Raw genomic sequence first — 26,427 nt, 5'->3', positions numbered from 1 at the left:
GTGAACGAGCTTCTACTTCTACTTTGGAAATGATTGCAGAAGTGCCCCAATGCGAGCATCAGGGCTCCCTACCTGACCAACCGCCTGGGCCACCGGCTTCTCAACCTCTCTGGCCTCCCCCTGGAGGAGTATTTGCTGGCGCCGATGGAAAAACCGAGGTGGGTTTGAAACCTCTGCTGTATCTTTCCTGTTCTCAGAGTTACTTAGGAAATCTGATCGTTTCAAATGCTGATGTTTTTCAATGCTCAGAAGTCTCCTGGTAACCTTGATACTCATAAAAATTCTGAAGCCGTGCTGCAGAACTTAATCAGATTCCTCCTGCTGACTTTCACTCCGGCCCCGGGGGGAGTGGGGGAGTCATGTTCATGGAGTGTCACCTAGGGGAGCCAGAAGCAGCTTGACTGCTTTAGAGGATAAGCCCTGAGACGTTCACAGCATAATGAGGGAAGCTCTCCATGGTATCCTAACGTCCCTCTTAAGAGATTTTGAGGAAAGCTTTTGTTCTGTGCTGCATTTCCTTGAGCTTGAGAGGGGGAATCTAGATGAGAGGATAGGGATGAGCTGCTCATTGCTTTAAATTACAATCATACTCACTATTCCATCAAATGTCCTGAGACCCACCCCCCAACACAAAAGCATCATTGTATGGGGTGTCTGCGATGCCTAGAACATCCTCCCACCCCACCCCCAGGCCCTTTTTCCTTCTGATGCTTCCCGGACCATCTCTGGCCCCTGCTGCCCTCCCGTTGTGCCTTTAAACACATCCAGGAATCTCTGATTTTTGAAGGTGGGCGCTTGTGTGCCTAGGACTTAGAATAGTATCTGGTATACAAAAGGCACTCAATCAATGAATGCTTGAGTCTCTGAAATGAATGATTGAGTTAAATTGAGCTGAGTAGGAATCTATCCTTATTCTTTTGCCCCAAATTTCTGCTCAAAATCCAGGCACAAGGGTGGAAATTTGTTGTTTTAATCTCCTTTTATCCAGAGACTGGGAAACAAAGTTTAGTATGTGTTTTTATTTCTAATGTCCAATATTTTTAGAAGCTTCATAAGTGCTAAATATACTATATAACCCAAGGGATATGGAGAGAAAATTCACCCCACATCCCGGGAGAAACTCACAGAGCTGTGTAAGAGATGAACTGGCAAAAAAGACAGTTAAGGTCCAGCATAGCAATCAACACAAGAAATGGAAATTAAGGTGTTGTGAGAACCCCAAAGAGAAGGCGATTCACCCCAGTCGAGGTAGCCAGGGATGCCTTCCTGCAGGACGTAGTGTGTGCACAGAGAGTGAGAGAAGCGAGAGGAAGAAAACTGTTCAAAGCAGGCTGACTCAGGAGCAGGGCAAACCAAAGGGGACTGAAAGCTGATTTTAGGGGAGATGGCCATTAATGAGAACACCAGCAGGGCAGGCGAGCACAGCAAAGCCCTGCACGGGGCGTGTGTCCTCACACCTCGGGGAGTGCTGAGAGGCTCTACTCTTAACGTGTGTGAGGAGTGGGTGATCTCATCCATCCCTGCTAAATAAGCAGCGCCTTCCTTGGATACCTGCCTGGGGCCAGGCCGCATCCCGCAGCAGGCTGACCCCGGGGGGCTGCGACCCAGAGCCTGGAAGTTCCGCAGCCACTGTTTTATGGCTTCCGGTGTGGTGGGTGGGAGACATCCTCTGTTAGGAGGTGTCTGCCTGGTGCTGCCTGGCGAAAGCTCTGACCTCTTGTTTACTTCCCCAGGCTCGGAGGATGGTCTTTTGGAGTACAAATCCCCAATCAAGTTCAAGACACAAATTCAAATATGTCAAAACCCCAAAATCTGGCAAAGGTACAGTCTTTCCTTTTTTCCTTTTTTTCTTGTTTTAGAAAGCATTCAGGGAAACTTGCTTTGTAAATATCTTTGTGGGTATAGGCAAAATCAAACCAAATACCAGTGTTTGTTGCCCTGAAACACAGCCAGTTGTATGTGAGCTTTCTCTTGAAAGAGAAAATGAGTCGTTTCCTTTAGACTATCTAGAAATATATGAAATAGGTCACTGTTTTTTGTAAAGATGAGAATTCACTTGATAGACCTAAAGCAAATAAGGAAAGTAATCTGCTTTTAAAGACGCTTATCATCAGGGTAGGGCTTTCCAGGTGTCACAAGTGGTGAAGAATCTGCCTGTCAGTGCAGGAGACAGAAGACATGCAGGTTTTATCCCTGGGTTGGGAAGATCCCTTGGAGGAGGGCATGGCAACCCACAGCAGTATTCTTGCTTGGAGAATCCCACTGACAGAGGAGCCTGGAGGGCTACAGTCCATAGGGTTGCAAAAAGTCAGACACAACTGAAGGGACTTAGCCACAGCAGCAGCAGCAGCATCAGGATGACAGTGATCTTGATACATGTATTTATTGACCAAAACGTTCATTCGAGTTTTTCCTGTAACATTCTGAACCAACTTTTGGGTCAACCCAATAAATTCCTTTTCTTCCTGATGACTGGATGGACCCAGAGTGGTGAGCACCCCTCCCAGGGGTTGGATTTTTAAGCCCTCCAGGTCTGGCCCTATGAATGAGGAAAATCCCTTTGGCATTACCAAGAGTGGCCAGGAAAGACCCCCTTACACCAGTACCACCCTTACCCCCTTAGCCACCAAGGAACTCAGAGGCAGGTAATCAGGACAGGTTTCCCTAAGGAAAGAGCTTGGTACAACCTTAAGATGGGAAAGATTTGAAGCTCGCAGCCTCAGTAATTGGGGAAATAGTCTGGTTTTGGTCCTGATTTTGAGAGAAATTGGGAAAGAGTAAGTCATGGGAGTGGTGTGTGTGTGTGTTAGTTGCTCAGTCGTGTCCGTCTCTTTGCGACACCATGGACTGTAGTTCTCCAGGCTCCGCTGTCCATGGGATTCTCCAGGCAAGAATACTGGAGCAGGTTACCTACTCCAGGGGATTTTCCTGTCCCAGGGATCAAACCCATGTCTCTCGAGTCTCCTGCATCGGCAGCTGGATTCTTTACCACTGAGCCACCTGGGAGTGATATCTGCTTGTACACCTGTCATATCACCGATGAAATGTTTGCCTTGTCGTGGGGCCTTTCGTGGTTCATTGTGACTTGGAAAAGCTTTTCAGGATCCAGGCTTATGCCCGTTGAAGGATTATTCAGTGAAATAAGGTGCTTTACAGGTTTTTAACAATGTAATCCCTGGTGAAAATGTTAACATTCATACTTCACAATCTAATCACAAAGAAAAGTTTTAACAGTCGTATTTCACAATGTAATCCCTGATGAAAAGTTCTGGTCCCTGTGTAGACTGTTCAGACATCCCTCATTTCAGCTGAGGTTTGTTCAAATCTCTCTCACGCTGCAGGCCACACACAGGGAAAGATTTATAGCTTAAGATGAAAAGATCAAGATTCATAGCTTGATAGAAAAATAATCTAAAATACCTTTGCTGGCTTTTTGAACACATGATGTGACTGTTATTAATACACCCAGTTTGTAGGAGGAATCTGCCCATTTCCTCCGAGAACATTTTTTAAGTTTCTAATCTGTGTGAATACCAAGCCTCCTGCTGACAGTGGAACATCCTGTCTGTGCTTCTAGGGTCTGGGGCAAGGCAGCCAAGGCTCTCCTGTGTCTCTGCTCCCGTGACAAGGGCTCAGCATCCTGTGTCTCCCTGACACCTGCTCTTTTTCCTCTTTGTTTGTCTTCTGTATCGACATGTTTGAGCAGTGACTTCTGCAGCTTCTGATGTTGTTTGACATGGACTTTGCCATACTCAGGTGTGCAAGTATCCAGCCCTTTGGGGAGAGAGCCTCTTTTCAGGGAGCTCAATGATCGTGAGTCCGTATTGGACTCTAAAGGGCATCTGGTGTCTCAAATTCCTATAGCATTGTTGGTGGTTGATGTCATGTCAAATTATTACATTAACCTCTTGGTAATTAACCACCAGCCTTTTTGGCCTTTGGGGTACATTCATAAGACCACAGAGTTTACGATTTTCGCAGTCTTTTTGAGGAGAAAATGGGAAATTTGCATATGAATAGGCTTAATACTTAAAATTCATCGTATTTTAGAATATCTCTCACAGAACCTTTATGAATGATTTCATTCACATCTTGAGTGTTCAGCTGGTTTAGTTAAACACCCTCTAGAACATATTTTGTTGTTGTTCAATTGCAAAGTTCTGTCCAATTCTTTGTGACCCCATGGACAGAGGGAGCCTGAAGGGCTACAGTCCATGGGATTTCCCGGGCAAGAATAGTAGAGTTGGTTGTCATTTCCTTCTCCATGGGATCTTCCGATCCAGCAATAAAACCCGCATCTCCTGCATTGGCAGGTGGATTCTTTACCTCTTAGCCACCAGGGAGACCCTCTAGAATGTACACACTTCAGTTAAAAAAGTTAAACACACTCCCCTCTTGTTTGGCGTTCATTCTGTTTTGTTCTCGTGTATACTTTTATGCATTTGAATATCCATCCAGAGATTTTTTTTTTCCTTATAGTAACTTAGTTGCCTCTCTGAGGAACTGTTCCTGGGGATCGTGACATGAAAGGTCTGTTTTGAGGTGTCATGATGTGTTCCTAAAAGGAGGTTAACTTCCTCCTTCAGCTGTTGGATTTATTGATCCTGTCTTAGAGACCAGCAGGGAAGGAAGTCCCACAACTTATTTAAGATCATCATGAAGCATCTATCACTTACTTAAAAGAATTTATAAAATTTCTCCCAAGCAAAAGCCAGTTTGTAGTAGAACTGAAATGATGTTCAAATTGTTCCTTGGAACTCTGTATGTTGTCATCTGTCCTGAAAGTGATGCCAGGGTCGTCAGGACCATCAGCAGCTGGCCGTCGTGGAGCTGGGTGGGGCTTTTAGGGGCTGCGCTCTGCACAGAATGCCGAGTCTCCCTCTGGTTGGGGAGGCTCCTGGACTGGATCCCACCTGGCACTGTCCCCATGGCCGTGTTCTCAGTGCCTAGACTCAGGCTAATGGAGCAGCTCCTCACTGGCCCCCTGCCTGCAGAGAGCAGGGCTGGAGCCCTTAGAGGCCAGCATGGCAGCACCCCCTGCCCTCTGACCTGGCCCCGTTGATGAACCCTGGCGTCTCCTCGTCTCACTGAGGTCTTCAGGCTGCATTATGGCTCCTATTAGGACAGGTTGCACCCTCTATGGTTAACGAGCATTTTGGGATGTCAGGGTCCTCAGGGTTATACCCTTTAGGTCCCTGGAAGCCCCTCTGTCACCTGAGAGGGTCACTGGGCACCACCCCTCCCTCAGCAAGCATCACCAAGTTTCACGGCCACACCTGTGACTTGGTGTTGATCATAAGGCATCCCTCTTGACCTTTGGCCTAGAGACTGTGTCCCTGAGTGGAGAGGTTTGTCAGCTGCTGGTCTCAACTGGGATGATGGTGGGGACCCAGTCCTGGTGGTTGCCTGGAGCACCGCGGTGACAGCAGAGGCACAGGGGCTGAGCCCAGGTCGGAGACCCACAGCCACGGGTAGAGGAGAAACAGAGCATGAACTTGACCCAACACAGAAGCTGAAGCCGATGGGGAGGGGTGGGTGAGATGCCCAGGCTCTGGGGTACCCCACCTCCACCATAGCTATCCCACTTTGGTTTCTGTATTTTTGTACACTGTGTGTATTTTTTAAATACAGTCCCTATACAGTAAATCCTTGTTGCTGTTTTATTTTAATCAATCACTTAATTTTTAAAGATGAAAAAAAAAATTTTTACCAAACCATGAGACAGGTGGGATCCTAGTTCTCCAACCAAGGATCGAACCCGAGGCCCCACACTGGATGTGCGGTGTCTTGGCCACTGGACCACTATGGAATTTCCATGTACAGTGTCATTTCTAAGCTAAGAAAAATGTCACCCTGCTTTTATTATTTTTTTAAAATTTTATTTTATTTTTAAACTTTACATAATTGTATTAGTTTTGCCAAATATCAAAATGAAGAAGGCCCCATGTCTAGAGCAGAGAACACCCTTGGCTTTCATGTTTTTTTTCCTCCAGTTAAGTAGTTAATGAAGCCAAGATGGTGGTGGGGGGAGCAGGCCGTGGACTGTGGTTCCCGTCCACAGCAGAGGTTTTATACTGTATGTCCTTTAACTTTAGCAGTCTTGCATTTTGCGTCATTGTATCCAGACGCATAGCTAGTCCCTGTATGTTAGCACATCTGCAGGTGCGTGTGTTTGAGGGTGGGGGTGGTGAGAGGTGGACTAGGGGCATCCTGCAGGGCCTGGGGTCACTGTGTTGCGTATAGAACGGGGGCAGATACCCTCTGGTAAGTGATCTCAGTCCAGGGCAGGGCAGGCTGCCCTGTGAAGGGAACCCATGCTTTCCCCCACTTTTCAGAATCCTGTGTCTGAATTACACCCATTTGTGAGTCTGTGGATTTTTCTGTTACCAGTCTCAGATCCACTTGAGCACAGCCGAGGGCATCAACAGGTTGTCCTGGGTCTGTGGATAGTCAGTCTTGAGCAGAATTTCTCTCTTCTTGGAGTTGGAGGGAGTGACTGCTAAGGGTTTCCCTGAACCTAAGAAACTATTTGAAGATGGGAGTGTGTAATGGCAGCTGCTGTGACAGAGGGCAGGGTTCTGCCTCCTTAATCACCCGGGGAGGTGGGCTTCCTAAGAAAGAGTTGGGCCACTGTCCTGCAGAGAAAGGCATTTTCATGAGCTGTCACTGGATACTTAGTTCCCCCTGTGAACTCAGGACCCTGGTGGAGACAACTGGTCACCCTGTGATGGGGTTGGGTAGGGGAACGGGTTAGAAGCCCAGAGACCTGAGATTTGGCCTGAACTTTGCAGAAATTATGAGAACCTGTACAGCTTCCTCTGAGTAGAAACCAGTGAGAGAGCAGCTATAATTCCACAAAGAAGATTGTCACAAAAGACAGTGTCATCTAGAGAAATGAACTTGAATTAAGGTCAAAATTTGCTGGTTGATTCATTATCTCTTAAAGACACTCACCAGCATTCCACTGAGTACATTAAAATTTTTTTCATTAAAATATCAATATTGTGAGATGTAGATATACTGATGGTTCAATTAGTATTTTTATGCTACTGCTTATTTCAATTTTAATAACATTGTCTGTCTCCCGTTTTCTCCTTCACCTTCCTCCTGTCTGACGGGCCTGCTGCGTTATTCTCCATGCTCAGCAAATGTTCACTTCAATTTATTTTGAGGAATAATGCTCCACATTCAGTTATTAATTTGAGAGTCATCATTTTTTTCTTATCATTTCTGTGCTTTTAATTTGCAGGTCAGATTTCATTAGCTTACCAATGGAGAAAGAAAAAAAAATAAATGGGCTTAGATTCCTTTTTTTTTGCTGTGAGAATATAATTATAGAGCAACACTCACATTTGTTCTGGGGAAAATTAATCTATTTTTAGCTATAAATTATATGCTGGAGATAAATATAAAATTAGCAGGCTGGAATTCACTGCTCACTGTCAGCCATGCGGGACCATTACACGGAGGCCTGTGTTCAGGTGCTGGAGAAGCAAATTTACATGTGTTCCTTATATGTGAGAACAGCTTATGAATAGACTTAAGAACTAATTTCAGGAGGGCCATTAAGTTATCTTTCTCTTTTAGGTGTGGTACAACCAGAAAGGCTTCCACTCCCTGCCTTCCTACCTAAATCATCTCAACAATCTTATTTTGTGGAGGCACTTACCCCCGACCGCAGACTGGAGACAGTATGGTAATGTTATTCTGTGTGCATTTTCTAATTCACTACTTTCCAAAGACAGTGTTGTTAATGGGAAAGAATCACAAAAAGTTGTGAGCAGAAATGTGAAGAGTGATGCGAAGTTTCTATTTGGCAGCCAATCCGTGTAGAAGCGCGTACACATTGAGAGGCTGTGGTGGCTTTTGTGTGTGTGTGTCCTTCAGTGTCTTTACCTGTGAAGTTGTGACCTCAGCTGTGAGATGACAGGAGTTGAAGCTGACTAGAAAGCTCAGTCCCAGTGACTTAGCATCCTCCAGAAGCAAGAGTAATTGCTCTTTCTAAAGACACTATCGTGTGGTCCAGGTCACCATTACTGATGGGAAGGTGCTCATCGCTTACCATAATTTACTTTATGCTGAGCCCTCCACTCATCAGTCACCTTTGTTGACTGTGAATTCACTCCCTGTGCTTTCTTCTTTTGGTAAACGACACGGGTCCATTTCTGGAACCCAGAGTGGATTTATTGGTTTAAGGGGATGTTATATGCTTCACTTGAGTAGTTTATCAAATTCATTCAGTTCTTTGGAAAAAAAAAAGAAAAAGTGCAGGCAGATGTATAAATACCAGCAGGTCATAGCTGTCATAATTTATTTACATGAATTTTTTTGAAGCATTAATTCACATAGAAATAAATGTTAAACCATTTCCCCAGTATGCCATGACTTTATTCCAAATTCATTCTGCCGTATTTGTTTTCCCCTCTCCACCAATTTTCAAAATAAAACAGGTTTAATTATTCTGTGGCACTGCAATTGTTTTGGGATGGCAGTGCATATAATATAAAAATGTGTATGCCCAAGTGAAGTAATAAAGAATAAAGAGTGCTATGGAAGAGGAATAGCAGAGTGGTGTTTATTGTGTCTGAAATGTACTAGGGGCATTAGATATTTTTATATCCATGGTCCCATTTAGTGTTTGTGTTAATTTGTAAGGTGGGTGGCATTTGCCTCTTTCACTGTTTAAAAACCTGAGATTCAGAGGAATCACCCATTACCTGCTTGTTGAGTGAAAGGGCCACAGTTCGGTTCTAGGTATGGCTGATAACACAGCCTTTGCCTTTCTGTTGCAACAAACTGAGAGGGTGCTTCTAATAGGCACAAATGGAACATGCTTCATGGAGGGGAACATGCTTCATGGAGGGGAACATGTTTCATGGAACATGCTTCACGAAGGGGAACATGCTTCATGGAACATGCTTCATGGAGGGGAAAATGCTTCATGGAGGGGAACATGCTTCATGGAGGGGAACATGCTTCATGGAACATGCTTCATGAAGGGGAACATGCTTCATGGAGGGGAACATGTTTCATGGAACATACTTCATGAAGGGGAACATGCTTCATGGAGGGGAACATGTTTCATGGAACATACTTCATGAAGGGGAACATGCTTCATGGAGGGGAACATGTTTCATGGAAAATGATTCATGAAGGGGAACGTGCTTCATGGAACATGCTTCATGAAGGGGAACGTGCTTCATGGAGGGGAACATGCTTCATGGAGGGGAACATGCTTCATGGAACATGCTTCATGGAGGGGAACATGCTTCATGGAGGGGAACATGTTTCATGGAACATGCTTCATGAAGGGGAACATGCTTCATGGAGGGTAACATGTTTCATGGAACATACTTCATGAAGGGGAACATGCTTCATGGAACATGCTACATAGAGGGGAACATGCTTCATGGAGGGGAACGTGTTTCATGGAACATGCTTCATGGATGGGAACATGCTTCATGGAGGGGAACATGTTTCATGGAACATGATTCATGAAGGGGAACGTGCTTCATGGAACATGCTTCATGGAGGGGAACATGCTTCATGGGGGGAGCATGATTCATGGAACATGCTTCATGAAGGGGAACATGCTTCATGGAGGGCAACATGTTTCATGGAACATGATTCATGAAAGGGAACGTGCTTCATGGAACATGCTTCATGGAGGGGAACATGCTTCATGGGGGGAGCATGCTTCATGGAACATGCTTCATGAAGGGGAACATGCTTAATGGAGGGGAACATGTTTCATGGAACATGATTCATGGAGGGGATCATGCTTCATGGAGGAGAGAATGCTTCATGGAACATGCTTCATAGAGGGGAGTGTGCTTCATGGAACATGCTGCATGGAACATGCTTCATGGAGGAGGTCACTAACACTGGATCAGGAACATGAGCAAAAGTGTGACTGATGTCAGGATGCTACTGTGGGTACTAGTGGTGCTGATGTGAGAGAAGTCAGAGCATCTGCTCAAGTTCCTGGAGGAAGTTCCAGCTGACCTCATCCCGAGGGCGAGTGTACAGGAGGAGCACTGTTGATCTGTCTGAGAGGGCCTCTGAGGCCAGCTTCTGCTTGACCTTCACTGACAGGGGAGGATGATGGCCTTTATGCGGTGGACAGCTGAAAGGCTTGGTCTGTATCTGGGAATGAGGATGACAGGATCCCAGGAGTGTGTCAGGAAGAATAATCTGAAGCCACATGGTAAAGGGAGGGGCCCTGGCTGCTGCCACATGCCCTGCTGGAAGGATGTTGCTCCCAACTTAGGAGTGACCCAGGTAAGGCCAGGACGCCTCAAGGCAAACAGGTGAAAATTATCAGCTTCAAAGAGGTGGGAGGAAAGGTTGAGCCTTTGGAGAAGGGAACAGGAAGAAAAATTAAGAATTTGACACCAGGACATTTAGAGGAAGAGCTTAAAGGATTAAAATATAAAGCTGAGCTTTTAGTAATGAATGATGTAGTGGTCAGTACTGATGACCTGGGAATGATTCAGGAGCAAGAGACAGAGTAAGGGATTTATACAAGTTCAGAGGTGGTGGGTTCATGTCACATGTCAGGTGAAAATACATGTGCAGCAGGATTCAGACAGCTGGAGAGATAAGGGCAGGAGAGGGGTCATGAATAAAAACCATTTAGCTCAAACTGACGTGGAGACAGGAAAGTCGGGGTGAGAGAGGGTGGGAGTGGGAAGGAGGCAGAGGGGCTGTGGCCCCTGAGGTGAGAGAGTCTCTGCACAGAGTCCAGAGAAAGGTAGAGTGTCAGGAAGAGCAGGAAAAAAAAATCACCCAGTATTCCAGCATCTCCAGGAAAATGGGTGTGCGGTGCATTGGCTGGTGGCTTCTGTGGACTAGACGTGGGGACTTGTGGAGATAGAATCAGAGGGAAGGAGGGTGGTGAGGGAGGCCTTTTCAGGAATTTAGGAGGCCAGATGGATAAACTCTGCTCTGTGGGAGGTTGGCTGTGAGGAAGGATGATCAGGGAATGTGCGTGTCATGTGTGTGCATGTGCGTGTGCATGTGTGTGCATGCATGTGTGTGTGTGTGTGTGTGTGTACAGCTGCATGTAATGTAAGCAGCGATTGGGCCTAGGGACAGTGTGACTAGCCCACAGGCGCCTGCCGATCGTGTCTTCTCCGTCCTGTTTTCTGGGGTCCCAGGCCTTCCTGGTGAGAGGGTCAGCTGAGAAGTGTCCACTGGTAGTAGACTTTTTGTTCCTTTGTTGTAAGGTTGTGTTGACTTGAAGAAGACATTTATTATCGGCTACTGGCAACTTCTTGAGCAGCATGTTATCTGTGTCACATCCCAGTTCCTCGTGGCATGAGTACGTGGTCCTCGTGGGAAGGAAGGTCTATGCAGTGAATCGGGAGCACAGTCCCTCGGGAGAATGTGTGGGGACCTGTCATAGCCAAGTGTTGATTAAGGACTCTGATGAGCAGGGCTCTGCACAGAAGCCCCTCCTCACACCCCTGTCTGTCTGTCTGTCTGCGATGGACAGACAGCAAGCTGTTAGCTTAGCCATTATGATGACTCAAGAGCTCATGGGCCATGGGACTCAGGTAGGGCCATGCAAGCAGAGCCTGAGTCCTGAGCCCAGCAGAACTGGGAACCTGATCAATGGGCATCTTGGCAACAACTGCTGATGAACCGCTCTGCATACAACATACCTGCTTCTTGTCTCCAAGGCCCTGGGTCCTGGCACACCTGGATGTCCCCGCCTTCAATGGAGGAGCTTTCTGAGCCCTGACCTAGCCTGCCCACCCTGCTGTGCCCCAGCAAATTGGCAGCTTGTCAGGGCCCCCCTGATTTTAAGCGTGAAACTCAATGTAAAGCAGGTGACTAGCCTCGCCCAGCACCTGGAGTCATCGTTAGATGACTGGCAGGCTGGCGGCGGTCTAGACGAGTAGACGTGTTCATGCACGGACTCTGCAGGGAGGCTCTTCCACGTGAGTCCACGTGTCCTGCTTGGTGACTGCCCACAGTGGCCTGGACATCTGTGGGTTCTGGGCAGAGCCCTGCAGCTGGGGAGGGGGCAGGTGTGGATGTGGCCTCAGTTCATCTGAGGAGTGGGGGTTACAGAATGCGGCAACTCAGAGGCTTTGTTCTCATGTCAGCAGGATAGTCACACGGTGAGGTCAGACCCCGGGAGACAGTGAGGGACAGGGAGGCCTGGCGTGCTGCAGTCCATGGGGTCACAGAGTCGGACACAACTTGGCAACTGAAGAGCAACAACAGCAAGGTCATGTGATGATGTTTTTCTGGGTTCCGAGGGAAGTTAGAAGTCAGTTGAGGCCAAGTCCCCCCAGCCTGGACAGCTTCTTCCTGCGCCTCCCACCATCAGTCCATCTCTCTGCCCTTGGAATCCTGAATATTCTCAGTATCTGCACCACCTGCCCCTGTGTCAGCCTCGAGGGCGAGTCCCTGGACTCTCACTTGCCTCCAGCCCCACAGCCTCATGTCCTCTAAGTGCCCACTTCACCCACAGGATCCGTCCTTCAGATCACACACCCACCTGCCTTCCTGTATGTCCTATAATCAAATAAAATAGACTCTTCCCTACAATCTGAAGCCCCCCACTTGTGGCCAGACAGCTCCTCCTGACTCTCTTTCTTCCGAATTCCTCTCTGCCACGTCCCTCCCTCCTTTCTTCTTGGTTCTTGAGAAGCCTGACTGTTTGTCATACCCTCCTGGATGAAATAATAATAAAACCTTCAAACCCAAACCCAAGTTCAGTCCTGCTTGCCCATCGCCGGCACCTCACTCCCCCTTCACGTTGCGCACACGTCTGCATCCGCCCGGCCCCAGTCTGGGTGCTCCCCTTGGAAAGTATTTTTGTTGAGATTCCACTGATAGTGATTCAAGAGTAAAGACATGGTGAAGATGCTGACGCTTTGCTGGGGGAAGCGTTTCTAAAGCGGTGAGGTTGTCCTGGCCCTGTGTTCAGGCATCAGTGCCTGTGTTGGCTCCCACGTCAAAGGCCGCCTTCTAATCTGCTGCTGACCTGTCATTGCGCCCCGTTCCTGCCATGCTCCCCTCCTACCCTCTCTGTGGCCAGCACGTCACCCCACTGACCTGCTGCCCCTTCGGGCCTGGTTTCTGTCCAGAGCACCTCTTTCACTTTTCTTCACCTTAAAAATTTCTGCCCAACTTTCTACATTAAAAAAACCAAAAAACTGTATTGAGATACGTTTGACATATGAAAAATTGTAAACACAATATAGACACCTTGATGAGTTTGGGGTAAGTATACACCCTAAAACCATCATCATGGTCACGCCCCTAATGTTACCTTTGTCTCCCTTCTGTCCCACACATCTGTCTGTCCATCTGTCTATTTCCCTCTATCTCTCTACTGTCACTCTATGGTGGCTCAGATGCTAAGGAATCTGCCTGCAGTGCTGGAGACCTGGGTTCAATCCCTGGGTTAGGAAGGTCCCCTGGCCTGGAGAATTCTGTGAATATTCATTGGAAAGACTTATGCTGAAGCGCCAATACTTTGTCCACCTGATGTGAAGAGCTGACTTATTAGAAAAGACCCTGATTCTGGGAAAGATTGAGGGCAGGAGGAGAAGGGGATGACAAAGGATGAGATGGCTGGATGGAATCATTGACTCAGTGGACATGAATTTGAGCAAACTCCAGATGATAGTGAAGGACAGGGAAGCCTGGCTTGCTGTGGTCCTGGGGCGGGGGGGTGGGGGGGGGCGGTCACAAAGAGTCGGACATGACTTAGCAACTGAACAACTACAGCAATCTATTATCTATCTATCTATCCCTTGATTATCTATCAATTTATTTTGTGATTAAAAAACATAAAATCAATCCTTTTAGCGGATTTGTAAATGCACAATGCAGTGCCTTAAACCCTAGGCTCTGCACAGACTAAGACTTACCGCTTGTATAATTAAAACTTTATACCTTTGACAACACCCCTCATCTCCCTTCCTCCAGCACTTGATAACTACTATTCTATTCTCTGCTTCTAGGAGTTGAACTAGTTTAGAATTTTCATGTAAGTGGGATCATGTAGTATTTGTTCTTCTGAGTCTGACCTGATTACTTCAAGGAAACAATAAAATGAAAAGGCACCTTATGGAATGGGAGAAAATATTTGCAGACCATATAGCCCATGGACTTAATATCCAATACATATAACACCTTTGACTCAATAGCGAAATAAATGGGCAGAGGACTGAACAGATGTTTTTTAAAGAAGGCACCCAAACGGCCACATGGGCTGAACTGAGGGCACCTGGCTGAGTCGTACTTCGGTTACTGCGGCAGGGAGACAGACAGAGGGTGAGTGGGAGCCACAGTCAAGGGCGCCCCCCCTTGCCTCCTCTCTGAACTCGGACACCGCTGCCCGGCACGATGGACACCTGAGTTGGGGGCAGGAAGTATGGTCCTGCATCAGGAGCCAGAAGGAGCTTGTCCGTTCCTCCCACACCCACCCTCCTCTGCTCCATACCCCACTTTCTGAATCCCCTTGGAGGGGACAGTTTGCAAAGGTGCTCTCAACCCCAGAGAGGGGAAGGTGACTGGGGCAGGGCACACACGGGAGCAATGATGTGCCCGCAGGTGGGGGTGAGATGAGCCTGTGAGCAGGAGGGAAGCAGGTTATGGGCTACTTTTTTTTTTTTTTTTTAACACAATACAATTTTAGTTACGGTAAGAGTGAGCCTCTCTACTCACAGGATTGTTTTAAGAATCAAAGTAATTCCTACATAAGACGGTTTGGGGGAAACCACGCAGCCAAACAATTCCAGTTGCTGGTATTTTTCAGGAGGAAGTAATGAGCATATAATTTCAGAATTATCTTTAAAGCTATGCTTGCATAGTGGTTTAAAATAGTTTTTAAAAATTATAGCAACATACATACCTCCAAGCAGGAATTTGATATCGTGGAATAGTGTAGAGAGACAATAGGTATCTATGTATATAACACAGACACACACACACACAGATTCAGAAATATTAATGGTGGCTTTTTCTCTGAGTAGATGAATCACAGAATGCTTAAAAATTTTCTGTCTCATACAGTAAGTTATGAATTTTCTCCCATGTATGTATAACTCTTAAAAAAAAAGACTGCTTGGAAAAAAAATTAGTGTTTCACAGTAAAAACAGCAATTAGATAGCTCTCCCCAGAATTTTTATCCTTAAAAATTTCACTGTTCAAAGCCTAGAATGGAACAGTAAATACAAGGCCACTTCCTCAGAGTGATCAGAAGGAAAATATGTTTAGCAGAGTTTCCTCACTACATTCCTTTTGATGGAATAAGATGCACATCCCCTAGGAATAAACCCCTGAGTCCTGGTGAGAGAGCCCAGGCCTGAGAACAGGATGCACAAAGAGATGTCGGGTGTCAGGAACTGGCCATCAGCACTGGCCTTCAATTTGTTCGGAGATATTTGAGAGAGAAAATCCGGTCTCACCCAAGTGGAGGTGACGAGCTCCCTGTGCTGAGAGGGCCGTAGGCACTAAGGTGTCAGGACCAGCCCCTGGCCTCCTTGAGGAGGAGTCAGAACAAAAGACAAAACCAGCTGTCAAACCCAGCACGGGGTCAGGGACCTGCCCCACGTCTCATGGAAGGAAGACACCGCACACACTGAGAAGGGGCTACCAAGGGAGCATCCTAGGATGAGCTCACGTCCGCACAGATCCAGGCAGGTGTGTGAACTCATGAAACAGAGGAGAAGAGGTGCAGGAAAGCCAGCCCACGTTGCAGGGCTGGGGCAGAAGACAACTGCTGCGATGCGGATGGTGGCACACGCTTTCACTGGATGCAGAGTCACTGTACTGATTGCAAGTCTTCCTGTCCCACCTGCAGTCTCCTCAGAGCACAGAGGGAAAGCATGATGTCATTAAACTGAGGAGGAGGAGGAGGAGGAGAGCTACTCGGATTAGGTAGAGAAAGAACACAGACAAATAATAATTAAAGTAACAAAGAATGATGAGAGAAGAAAACGTGCATCAGAACAAAACAGCATGACTTTGGACAAACAAAGCGTTTGCCATAAATCAAGCAATATTCTCAAAATGGAAATGATAAGATAGAAATTATTGATAAAAAAAATCTGATGATTTTTCTAAAGTTCAAAGTTAAAGAACAGTCTCTTTTACAAAGCTGTAACAGATTACTTTTGAAGTGATACAAATAAGATTGGCTTCTGACTTTCAAAAATTTCCTTTGACACCTGCTCTTGTCCTCGGGGATTATTTAGAAGTGTGTTGTTTAAATTGTAGTCTTCTGGAATTTTCCTGTTACCTTTCTGTCATTGACTTTTTGTTTGGGTCATCATAGTTAGAGCACACACTCTGAATATTAATGATTTTATGTTGGCTGAGGTTTGTTTTATGGTTCAGGTGTGGTTTATCTTGGTAAAGTTTTCATGGGGGATGGAAAAAATGAGTATTCTGCTGTTGTTGGGGGGAGTGTTCTGTATATATCGATTAGGTTTTACTGCCTGTTTTTGTGGCTGAGTTCATCGGTACACTTGCTGATTTTCTGTCTGGTAGTTCTGTCATATGCTGAGTGGGGTGTACTGAAGTTCCCAAATATCATTGTGGATTTGTCTGTTTCTCCTTTCCGCTGTGCCAATTTCCGCTTCATGTATTTTGAGGCTCTGATGGTTGGTACATAGTTATGTGTTCTGGGTGGACTAATTCATTAGTCACTGTGTAGCATTCCTCATTGTTGCTATAATTTTAGCTGCTGTTAAGTCTACTTTAATTGATATTAATACAAATTTTCCTGCTTTTTAAAATTAATATTTGCACAATGTATCTTTTTTGTTCTTTTATTTCTAGCCTATGTCATTATATCTGAAGTGAATTTTGTGTAGACAGGGTATAGTTGGATCTTATTTTTTAATCTACTCTTACCAATCTCTGCCACTGAATTGGCATATTGAGACCATTTATATTGAATGGATTTACATTTTGATTCTGACACTTTATTATTTGTTTTCTTTCTTCTGTTTTCTTTTTCATTCCTTCCTGTGAAGTATGGAAAAGTTTTTGGGATTCTGTCTGGTTTAGCTGTCATATTTTGAGTATCTCCCCTGATGTAGTTTTCATAGTGATTCTCGGTGTTACAGTGTACACAGGTGACTAACTGGTTTTGGCATTTGCCACTTTGCTCTGTAGAAACATTCCTTGAACTTAGGCCCCTTAGGTCTCTCCATTCATAAATTATAACAGTCTTAAGTATTTACTTATAACTGAGCGCCATCTTATATCCTGTTCAAACTATTGCTTATGTCACAATCTGTGACTTGAGAAACTCATGTGATAAAGGCCAGTCTGCTATGTTTATCTCCATTTTTATCTCCATCCTGATGTTGTTCTGTCACTTCATGGGAAATAGATGGGGAAACAGTGTTAGACTTTATTTTCTGGGACTCCAAAATCACTGCAGATGGTGATTGCAGCCATGAAATTAAAAGACGCTTACTCCTTGGAAGGAAAGTTCTGACCAACCTAGATAGCATATTCAAAAGCAGAGACATTACTTTGCCAACAAAGGTCTGTCTAGTCAAGGCTATGGTTTTTCCTGTGGTCATGTATGGATGTGAGAGTTGGACTGTGAAGAAGGCTGAGCGCCGAAGAGTTGATGCTTTTGAACTGTGGTGTTGGAGAAGTCTCTTGAGAGTCGCTTGGACTGCAAGGAGATCCAACCAGTCCATTCTGAAGGAGATCAGCCCTGGGATTTCTTTGGAAGGAATGATGCTAAAGCAGAAACTCCAGTACTTTGGCCACCTCATGCGAAGAGTTGACTCATTGGAAAAGACTCTGATGCTGGGAGGGGTTGAGGGCAGGATGAGAAGGGGACAACAGAGGATGAGATGGCTGGATGGCATCACCGACTTGATGGACATGAGTTTGAGTGAACTCCGGGAGTTGGTGATGGACAGGGAGGCCTGGCGTGCTGCAATTCATGGGGTCGCAAAGAGTCAGACACGACTGAGCGACTAAACTGAACTGAACTGAACTGATGTTGTTCTTTCCTTTTGGAAGTTCTAAGTCTTCTTCTGCTATGATTTCCCTTTTGCTTAGAAGACTGACTTTTGCTATTTTAGAGTGTAGGTTTCAGTTCGGTCCAGTTCAGTTGTTTAATCGTGTCCAACTCATTGTGACCCCATGGACTACAGCACGCCAGGCTTCCCTGTCCTTCACCAACTCCCAGAGCTTGCTCAAAGTAATGTCCATCGAGTCGGTGATGTCATCCAACCATCTCATCCTCTGTCGTCCCCTTCTCTTCTCACCTTCAATCTTTCCCAGCATCAGGGTCTTTTCTAATGAGTCAGTTCTTGACATCAGGTGGCCAAAATATTGGAATTTCAGCTTCAGCATCAGTCCTTCCAATGAATATTCAGGACTGATTTCCTTTAGGATGGACTGGTTGGATCTCCTTGCAGTCTCTCAAGGGACTCTCAAGAGTCTTCTCCAACACCACAGTTCAGAAACATCAATTCTTCGGTGCTCAGCTTTGTTTCTAGTCCAACTCTCACATGCATACATGACTACTGGAAAAACCATAGCCTTGACTAGATGGACCTTTGTTGGCAAAGTAATGTCTCTGCTTTTTAATATGCTATCTAGGTTGGTCATAGCTTTTCTTCTAAGGAGCAAGCATCTTTTAATTTCATGGCTGCAGTCACCATCTGCAGTGATTTTGGAGCCAAAAAAAAAAAAAATAGGGTCTGTCACTGTTTCCATTGTTTCCCCATCTGTTTGCCATAAAGTGATGGGACTGGATGCCATGATCTTTGTTTTCTGAATGTTGAGCTTTAAGCCAACTTTTTCACTCTCCTCTTTCACTTTCATCAAGAAGCTCATTAGTTCTTGTCCGCTTTCTGCCATAATGGTGGTGTCATCTGTGTATCAGAGACTATTGATACATGGAATAACAGACTGGTTCCAAACTGGGAAAGGGGTACGTTAAGGATGTATATTGTCACTCTGCTTATTTAACTTTTATGCAGAGTACATTATGTGAAATGCCAGGCTGGATGAAGCACAAGCTGGAATTACGATTTCTGGGAGAAATATCAGTCACCTCAGATAAGCAGAGAGGTTTATTAATGGCAAATTCTCTTTTCTTTCCACTGAGAATGTTTTAATTTCTCCTTCATTCTTGAAATATATTTTCTTTGAATATATCACTCATGGCTGTCAATTAGAAAAGAAAATTCTGCACTTGAAAAATATGCCAATTTCTTTTGGATACCATGGTTCCAAATGAGGAATCCACTGTGTTTTGAGTTTGTGTTAACCATCTCTTTCTCTGGCTGATTTTAAGACCTTGTAAAATTATCTTTAATTTTTGGAAATTTAATTATAATACATTGTGGCGTGGATTTATTTGTGTTTTCCTGTTTGGGATTCACTGAAGTTTCATTTAGGATTAGCTCTGGACTTTGTAGGGTTACCTCTTCTGCCAGTGTAGCAAAGTTTTCAGCCATTATGTCTTCAAGTGCTTTTTCAGTCCCTCTGTTTTCTTCTTGGACTATGATAATAAGAATGTCAGGTCTTCTGTTAGTTTTCCATAGGTTCCTTAGTTTCTGGGATTTATTTTCTTTGTTTTTTAGCTTGGGTAAGTTCTGTTGTTCATCCTCTAACTCACTGATTCTATCATTCTATTTCCACCCAACTGTTGAGTATATCTAGTACATTTTTAAAAATTTCTGTTACTTTCAGTTTTAGAATTCCCACATGATTATTTTTATCACTGCTATATATTTTTTTAATGATACACTAAAATATTTTTACATTTAAAGAGAATTCACAATTACATGCTGAAACATCTTTATGCTCTGTGTTGTCAGATAATTCTCACATCCTGACTCATCTCAGTGTTGGTGTCTGTTCATTGTCTTGTCTCTTTCAAGTTGTGATTATTCTGGTTCTTGTTATGAAGGATATTCTAAATTGAATCCTGGACATTTTGGATGCTAAATTATTAGATTATGAATCCAATGAAGTGGTTTGGTTTGGTTTTTAAGCAGGCAGTCCTTGTTGAAATCTAGCCTAAGAACGAGGTAGATAATGTATGTTGAATGTACCCCTGGGCCCTGCAACAGATCTGCCTTGTTTTGGAGAGTGGGCTCAGATATACTGAGCCTGGCGAATAAGGCACCAACATGCACTGTCTCGTTGCTCCCAAGTGAGGGTTTAAGTTCATCTCCCAGAGGCCCCTTGGCATTCCAAGTGTCCCACCTCACAGCCCCCTTAGTCTCAGTGGTGCTGGTGGGATGGAGGCATGGCCCCTGAAGGGCTGTAGGGCGGGACTGAGTGTGGTGGTGAAGCAGGGTGCTGGCAGCCCTGCCCCACGTGGCCACGTTGTCGGTGCCCCAGGTGGATCGGGGCTGGGCTTCCTGTTGCCTTACCGCGCTCCGCCTCCCTCAGTCAGTCTCACTGGCCAGGTGTGGGAAAAGGCTCAGCTCACCTTTGGACGCTGGCAGGGGATCCATGGTGCCAGCTGTCTCTACAGGTAGGAGGGATCCACTTGCAGATGGGACCTGCTGTAGGACAGTTTTCCTAGAGACTTTTGGCTGGAATGGCGGGTGGAGTGGATATTGCCAGGAGGGTTTTCTTTCACTGGGCCACACTTTTCTGACTTGCTGGCTTCTTGGAGCCAGCACAGACAGAATGTCTTTCCCTGCTGGCTGTTCCCACTTGGAGTTAGCGCTTGTCTGGGTGTGTGGGGGCAGTGAGTAACCCGGGGACACGCAGTGTCCTTCCCTGTGTCCTCAGATCTGCCTGTCAGAGCTTGCTCTGAGTTCTGTTGTGTGATGGCCAAGGGTTTGTGGTCTCACAAGGGAGTGGAGGAGCCACAGTTTGATTTCTGACTCTGACCATAGTCTCCAAGGCAGCAGGTCCTGTAACACTGCCTATAGAACATGGTGGGAAAAAGCCAGGCACCCAAACTCCTGCTCAGTGGTAAAGAATCCACTTGCAATGCAGGAAACCTGGGTTTGATCCCTCAGTTGGGAAGATGCCCTGGAGAAGGGAATGGCCACCCACTCCAGTATTCTTGCCTGGAGAATCCCATGGACAGAGGAGCCTGGCGGGCTACAGTCCATGGGGTCGCAAAGAGTTGGACACGAGTAAACTGTTAACACTTTCACCAAACTCCATACATTGTGAAAGTGTTGCTTGTAAAGTAAAGAGACCACAGAAATACCCTTCTGTGGGATGTAGCTCAGAAACATATCATCAATATTCCTAGGGAAAACGAATGCCCAAAGACAGTCATGTAAGGGATTCATCAGGAGTAATATCACAGAAATATTGAATCCATAGAGTGAATAAAATAATTTGGTGAACATCAATTCTAGTGAAGCGCATAGATTATGCACATGTTTGCATACATGTAGCAAAAAATTGTTTTTGGAGAATCCCAGGGACGGGGGAGCCTGGTGGGCTGCCGTCTATGGGGTCGCACAGTCAGACACGACTGAAGCGACTTAGCAGCAGTAGCAGTAGCAGCAGCAAAAAATTAATTGAAGGTCATGAATGATCCATGAAATAGAAGATACCTAAAATGAAATATAATTTAATAATAATGTGTATATGGAGGAAACCTTGGACATTTTGAAATAATTAATATAAAAATGCAAATAGTATTTAATTCTGGTTGGTTTGGGGTTGGATTATGGTTTAATTTTACTCTCTACCCTATTCTTTAAAATCTTTTTATGATTGGCATCTACTACTCAATAAGCATAATAATTAATCTTACTATTGATAACAAAATCTTTTTTTTCCAGAAGAGATTAAGAGAAAGAATAGACAGAGAGAAAGCCATCAAAATGCCTTCTAGTCAGAAAAGTTCATACATTTCTCTTACTACCCTGTCAGATTAAATAAACTCTTCCATCTCTCATAGTGAATTAATTAAAAGAACAAAAACTTTTGCCCATGCGTTGATGCCAAAGCCAGTCTTTTCTTTAGGTGTAGATGTTTACAGACATCTGGGCATTAGTACTTGCAAAGATAAGTTTTACAGAAGAAATGAACCCAAAAGTGACTGCTTGAATTGGAGACAAGTTAAGTACTTTGCTATTGTAATGGATATTGGACAAAAGCACAGATGTGCATTTTTACAAATGACAGATATACAGACTCTGGAAACCATAGAAGACGTGGTCTAATGAAAAGACTAAAAACTAATTTTATACATTTGTACATTGCCATGGGCCAATTCTTAGAAAAGCTGGACTATAAATGGCAAGAATAATCAAAGAAAAATCAGGCAAGTGTATTCAAAATGTACTTTTTGAAACGTTGTTTCTGAAAGCCTTTGGAAGAGAGATGTGAGTGACTTCCTTTCATCCTGTGCAGTGCCGGAACCATGGTCCTTCTCGAGGAGCCTGGGCCTTTCCCTCATAATCAGCTCCGAGTTGTTGCCTAAGCGCAGCTCTGAGTACACGTGATGTGACGGAAACAAAACCCGGTTACAGGGCTTGCTGTTGCAGTTCCATGGTTCCCACAGCAAGGGCATCACAGGCTGTAAATGCAGACAGTGGATGCGCTGGGCTCCAGGTAGTCAGGATTGTGGCTGTCACTCGCCTACTGATTGTGTTTGGCCTTACGTGGTTCAGATGGTAAAGAATCTGTCTACAATGCAGGAGACCCAGGTTAGATCCCTGGATCAGGAAGATATTCTGGAGAAGGGAATGGCAACCCACTCCAGTGTTCTTGCCTGGAAAATTCTATGGACAGAGGAGCCTGGCAGGCTACAATCCATGGGGTCACAAAAGAGTCAGACATGACTTTCTCTTAGAGAGGCCACTGGAGCCTCCTCCACCTCAGTTTCCTCCCTCCTCTCAAGCCTCCTCTCAACTCTGCAGCTTCTGAGCGGCTGGCTACAGCCTCTCCGTCACGTTAGAGAATTCACTAGAAGCTCACAGAACTCAGGGAAGCCCTGACCCTACAATCACAGTGTTATTCTGTTACAAAGACTGCAAGTCAGAAACACCAGCCAAATAAAAAATGCTGAAGATGCAACCTCCTGCCTCAGAGGTCAGGCTGGCCCACAGTTTCAACCTTCTAATCATATGCTTTTTTATCTCTTCTGAATCTACCTCCTTGGACTAACTTCTAGAACACTGTAGACTGAGTCCATCTTCTGTGCTTATGACAATCCTCTAGCCACCTGAAGGCATTTTCAGGCTCCCTCTTGCTCCAGGGGTTATTTTCAGGTTAGTCAAGTTCAGTGTTCTCCTGTGTCGCTAAAATAAAATATTTTCCAAGCTGCTTGTCAGCGAGCTGCATTTTTCTAGATGTTTTCTCGTCTAGAACGTGCTGTTCATCCATGTAGCCCTGAGTGTCGCACGGCATTGCCAATGCCTGGTGGGACCCTTGCCAGGTTTTGGCTGGATCTGCATGTTTTGAGCACAGTCCTCAGTCCCTTAGCTGCTGGGCCACCTCTCAACAGGGCTGGTGGATGCTGAACCGCTTGTCAGGTGACTCAGCACCTGCAGGAGCCGGAGCTGGAGGATACCTAAGGAGGGGGAAGAGCCTTGTTCCGGCAGAGAAAGACAGAAGAGGGGGTGTCAGTGGTCCCGATAGGCAAGTGGTCAAGAGCAGCAGAGTTGGCTCATGGCAGATGCGTATGTACATCATGTCTAGGGGCTGGGAAACCCACTCCGGGCATTTGGTACACAGGCTGAGAGTCTGTGGGAGAGCACCCAGACAACATTAATTTAGAGTCCAGAAATGGTTCTGGAAAGCTGGACCAGTAGCTCCCACTGTTCTCTCTGCTGTGAAAGCTGTTGCTTTGGTGTGTGGCTGAGCCCAGGGTGGGAGGAGAGAAGCCTGGAGTGGGAAGGAGGCATGGGGGTGGACAGGGATCAGGGTGCCTGGTGGCAGGGCTGGTGGGACCCTGGCTTCTATTGTCTCTTCTGGCACCAAGCTCTTTAATTATGTTTACTTCTGCCCCATGTGTTTCCATAAATATTTGGCATGCTGTCATAAGAGAGTGCAAAATACAGATCACTGGCTAGAGCCACCAGAGGAGGAGACGTGTAGGGGAGCTGGGTGAGATGGGGCAAGGATGCAGTGATGAGCTCCATGTGCAGCTGCGCCTCAGCTCTGCACCTCTGAGATGACCAGTCAGAACAGGAAAAGGGGTTGGTCTTTATCGTTGACAGTAAGATGAGATGCCTGATGCCCTGGAGTTCTTCTGGATACAACACTGATGGAGTTTGCTGGGGTGGGGAGCACACATGGATGTCTCAAAAGCCTTCACGATGAAATCCTGTTTTTTAAATGATTTTATTTTTAATTGGAGGGTAATTACTTTACAATATTATTATGGTTTCTGCCATACATCTCCATGCATCAGCCCTAGGTACACACAAACCTAGTGATACTTTTGAACTGTGGTGTTGAAGAAGACTCTTGAGAGTCCCTTGGACTGCAAGGAGATCCAGCCAGTCCATCCTAAAGGAGATCAGTCCTGAATATTCATTGGAAGGACTGATGCTGAAGCTGAAACTCCAATACTTTGGCCACCTGATGCAAAGAACTGACTCATTTGAAAGGACCCTGATGCTGGGAATGATTGAAGGCAGGAGGAGAAGGGGATGACAGAGGATGAGATGGTTGGATGGCATCACCGACTCGATGGATATGAGTTTGAGCAAGCTCTGGGAGTTGCTGAAAGACAGGGAAGCCTGGCGTGCTGCAGTCCATGGGGTCGCAAAGAGTCAGACACGACTGAGACTCAGCGACTGAATTGAATTGAACTAATACACGAACCTAGAGCCTATCAAGGAGAGTGAAGTCAGAAAGAGGCAAATATTGCGTATTAACGTATATATATGGAGTCTATAAAGATGGTACAGATGATGAAGTCCTTTTAATCAACAAGTTGATGGCAAGTTCTCCATATTAGCTACTGTGGTTACAGCAATTAAAAGCCTCAAAAAACTAACAAAGCAAAAAACAAAACAATCCCCAAAGCAAAGCTGGGCCAATGGAGTGTTTCAGGTTTCTGTCTAGACTTGGCTTGATTTGGAGGAGAAGTTTTGAGTATTTCAGTGGTTTCCATGAAGGAGTCCCCTTGGTGTATTGTTGTTTGGTCTTCTTGAGCCTGGCTCCCCACAGTAAACCACGGGTAACACATTACCCGGGCCACAGTGACAGACAGTCCGTCGCTGTGACGTGTTAGCACTGAGGCTAGCGTGTAGGGCAGATGTGTTCAGTACCTGTGGGTGGTTTCTGGGAGCAGTGGCTGCAGAAGTTCCAGTGCATGCTGGTTGACCTGCTGGCTGCGACTCGCCGTTGTCCAGGTGGAGGGACTGGCCCTGGCCAGGTGGGCAGGCAGCACTGGGCACGGTGCCTCGGGTGGCTAGCAGGGGGGGCTGTCCCTGGACCGCAGGCGGGGCTCTCTCACTCATTTTCAACTTGTCTTTCGTAGGAATCACGCTCTACAGCCACCCGTATGGAGGGGCCTTACTGAACGAGGACAAGATGTGAGTTGAAGGAACAGAGGGAGGGCTGGCTAAGGAAGAGCATCTTGGGGTTGGTAGGGGTGCTTCTCATCCCTCTTCTCATCCGTGAGTGATGCTGGCAGATGCACTGAGTGGAGCAAGACTTGGGCGTTGAGTGCAAAGCATGAGGACAGGGATGAGTGAAGGAGGGCGTGCATCGGCTGAGTCTAAAAGGGATGCGCGTGTTGTACGGCTTAGTTCCAGGTGGAAGTTGTTCTGAGGGGATGATTCACCAGAGCCCATGGGACCCAACATCTTTCTCAAGTGAAGATTATAAGCACAGTGTTTACTGAGGTCACCATAACAATGCATCTTGACAGCTCCCGTGAGTCTTTCCTCGATGTCCACATGGAGATGGTGCTAGTGAGCCCCTTTATGTACAGACCCGAGAGTCTTCTCCTCCCCGTCTCCCTTCTCTGCCACACAGTGAGCGAACCTTTAGTGAAAAATGGGTGACAAGAAAAAATATTATTTATGCACCTCCTGTGACCTCCCAGACGGGGCGGGAGGACATCGCTCTGCCTGATGGGCGACCTCCCCTCATGTCCTGAACATGGCAGGTGGTCCTCACGCTTGCATGTGGACTCTTGGGGTCCTTTCTTTACCTGACGCCTGCCCCAGATTCTAGGCGTGGGCCTGTCAACTTCGGTTATACAGTAAGACGTGATGGACGGTTTGAGCTGAGCCATTCAGCCGGGCTCTGACCATCCCCGAGGAGGAGGTGGTGGTGGGCCAGAGGTGTTAGCGATGCTCCCGTTAAAAATGGCCCAGGAAGCACAGTGCGTGTCATCGCCGAGCACCACCGTCTATGCAGAGCTTCAGTGCTTTGAGAGCTTAGGTTCCGAGGTGGGCTGATCGCCTCCCTGACCCCATGGGAGCTGCTGTCCAGTGAGGTGGCCCCAAGTGGGCAGAGGGCACAGCTCA

The 26,427-nt window shown here is 46.0% G+C and overlaps 1 protein-coding gene across 1 annotated transcript in view; it reads left to right on the top strand.

Annotated features, from left to right (window-relative positions):
- Positions 1-26,427, top strand: part of ABCA13 (ATP binding cassette subfamily A member 13) — a 351,070-nt gene that overhangs the window by 206,282 nt on the left and 118,361 nt on the right. The window contains exons 41-47 of the mRNA XM_061415367.1: positions 40-158; positions 1,734-1,821; positions 7,588-7,829; positions 11,309-11,558; positions 25,242-25,302; positions 25,431-25,485; positions 25,824-25,866. Coding sequence (XP_061271351.1) covers positions 40-158; positions 1,734-1,821; positions 7,588-7,829; positions 11,309-11,558; positions 25,242-25,302; positions 25,431-25,485; positions 25,824-25,866 — 858 coding nt within the window. The remainder of the gene's footprint in view (positions 1-39; positions 159-1,733; positions 1,822-7,587; positions 7,830-11,308; positions 11,559-25,241; positions 25,303-25,430; positions 25,486-25,823; positions 25,867-26,427) is intronic.

This window comes from Bos javanicus, chromosome 4, assembly GCF_032452875.1.
Source record: "Bos javanicus breed banteng chromosome 4, ARS-OSU_banteng_1.0, whole genome shotgun sequence".
Lineage (NCBI taxonomy): Eukaryota > Metazoa > Chordata > Mammalia > Artiodactyla > Bovidae > Bos > Bos javanicus.
This window is presented reverse-complemented; position numbering and strand designations above follow the sequence as displayed.